Source organism: Meleagris gallopavo, unplaced genomic scaffold (assembly GCF_000146605.3).
Source record: "Meleagris gallopavo isolate NT-WF06-2002-E0010 breed Aviagen turkey brand Nicholas breeding stock unplaced genomic scaffold, Turkey_5.1 ChrUn_random_7180001833454, whole genome shotgun sequence".
NCBI lineage: Eukaryota > Metazoa > Chordata > Aves > Galliformes > Phasianidae > Meleagris > Meleagris gallopavo.
This window is the reverse complement of record NW_011105048.1, coordinates 11,542-12,896: the sequence shown is the minus strand read 5'-3', so window position 1 is coordinate 12,896 and position 1,355 is coordinate 11,542. Positions and strand designations below refer to the sequence as shown.

General features: G+C 42.0%; 1 protein-coding gene across 1 annotated transcript in view; it reads right to left on the bottom strand.

Annotated features, from left to right (window-relative positions):
* Positions 1-73: 73 nt before the first annotated feature.
* The window catches only part of LOC104915621 (tetratricopeptide repeat protein 38-like), a gene marked incomplete at its 5' end in the record, with an annotated part of 12,443 nt that continues 11,161 nt past the window's right edge, over positions 74-1,355 (bottom strand). Inside the window, 3 exons of the mRNA XM_019610920.1 lie at positions 74-164; positions 450-634; positions 1,152-1,185. Coding sequence (XP_019466465.1) covers positions 87-164; positions 450-634; positions 1,152-1,185 — 297 coding nt within the window. The remainder of the gene's footprint in view (positions 165-449; positions 635-1,151; positions 1,186-1,355) is intronic.

Genomic DNA, 1,355 nt, shown 5'->3' with positions numbered 1-1,355 from the left:
CACGGACGTAGTTGCTTGGAGCTACTCTGCTACATCCTGATTTTAAAACAGTACTATCACCACAGAAAAATTAACCAGGAAAATACTCACTTAGCGAGGTTTTGTTTGGCCTGGGATTTACAATTTAAAGCAGCATGAATCAATAGCTGGCTGAAAATATCTCTCTAGAAAAAGAAGTTAGTAAAGACAGAAGTTAGTAAGTAACTTAGAAAGTACTGCTGGTTACAACGTCTCCTTTGCCAACAGCCCCCAAGTGAAGTGTTCCTGTGGAGATGTTGAATAGCTAACACTGCTGGGAAGTGTTGGCAAACAGGATTCAGTCACGAGCACAGTTTGGTTGTTCCCTTCTCTAGGAATCAAGGGCTCTTAATAATGAGAGCACCTAAGGGAGGCTACTGAAAGTGGACCGAATCACATCGTGAGTCACTTCTTCTATCGATATCCTTTACCTGAGCATTACTGCCTCCTAGTTGGATTAGTTGGTAACGGATCGGGTACAGCAGATCTACAGCCTTGTCACAGTTTCCATTTTCAAACTCCACCAAAGCCTGCAATAATGGCAACCCCACACTAGGAGCCAGAGAAAGCTCATGGTCTTTGCCGGGTTCTCTGTAGAATGAGAAAGTGATTAACACTCACAAATCAAATCAGAAATATGCATATTTAATGCCAGCCTGGCACTGCCTGCAGACAGAATTATTTTTTGACTCAACCAAGCCTGATATTTCAGGTACCGTACTTACACGGTTACTTTTGGTGAGGTTATTTTACTTTCACCTTTTTATTACTCATCAGTCAATCAGATTTCATTCTTCTCACACATTCGCACGCGTCACAAGCCCAAGCCTTTGCAACACATCATCTTGGCTGGGAAAAAAGCCAGAGAACTCTGCACTAATTTTAATTCTGACCAAGGTGTGAGTGAAAAACACAGCATGGTTAAGGTGGAAAGCTTCAGTGCACAATTTATGCAAATAAGTGAACTCGAAAGCAAAATTCTCAAGAACTATTTCAGCACTGCTTAGAAATCAATTTCCCACAGAGGGACTATGACAGTCTCACTACCAGCTAATGGCTAGTTCCTTTTAAAACAGAGCAGAAAGAACCAACACAGACAGCTGACACACTGCACAGTGTCCGTATTGTTATACAGGTGAAATCCTTTATCCGCTGCACATAACGTAACTTAGTGTGAACCCACAGCAAGAAAATCCTGAGCAAACGTTCCGTTAGTGTCTGGGACAAACACTAGAGATTCTTGCTGAACACCAACAGAAGTCCCTCTGGACAGTAACTCATACAAATCATTATAGAGATGACCTAAATGGACACTGGTCTATTTAAACCAGGCCTGA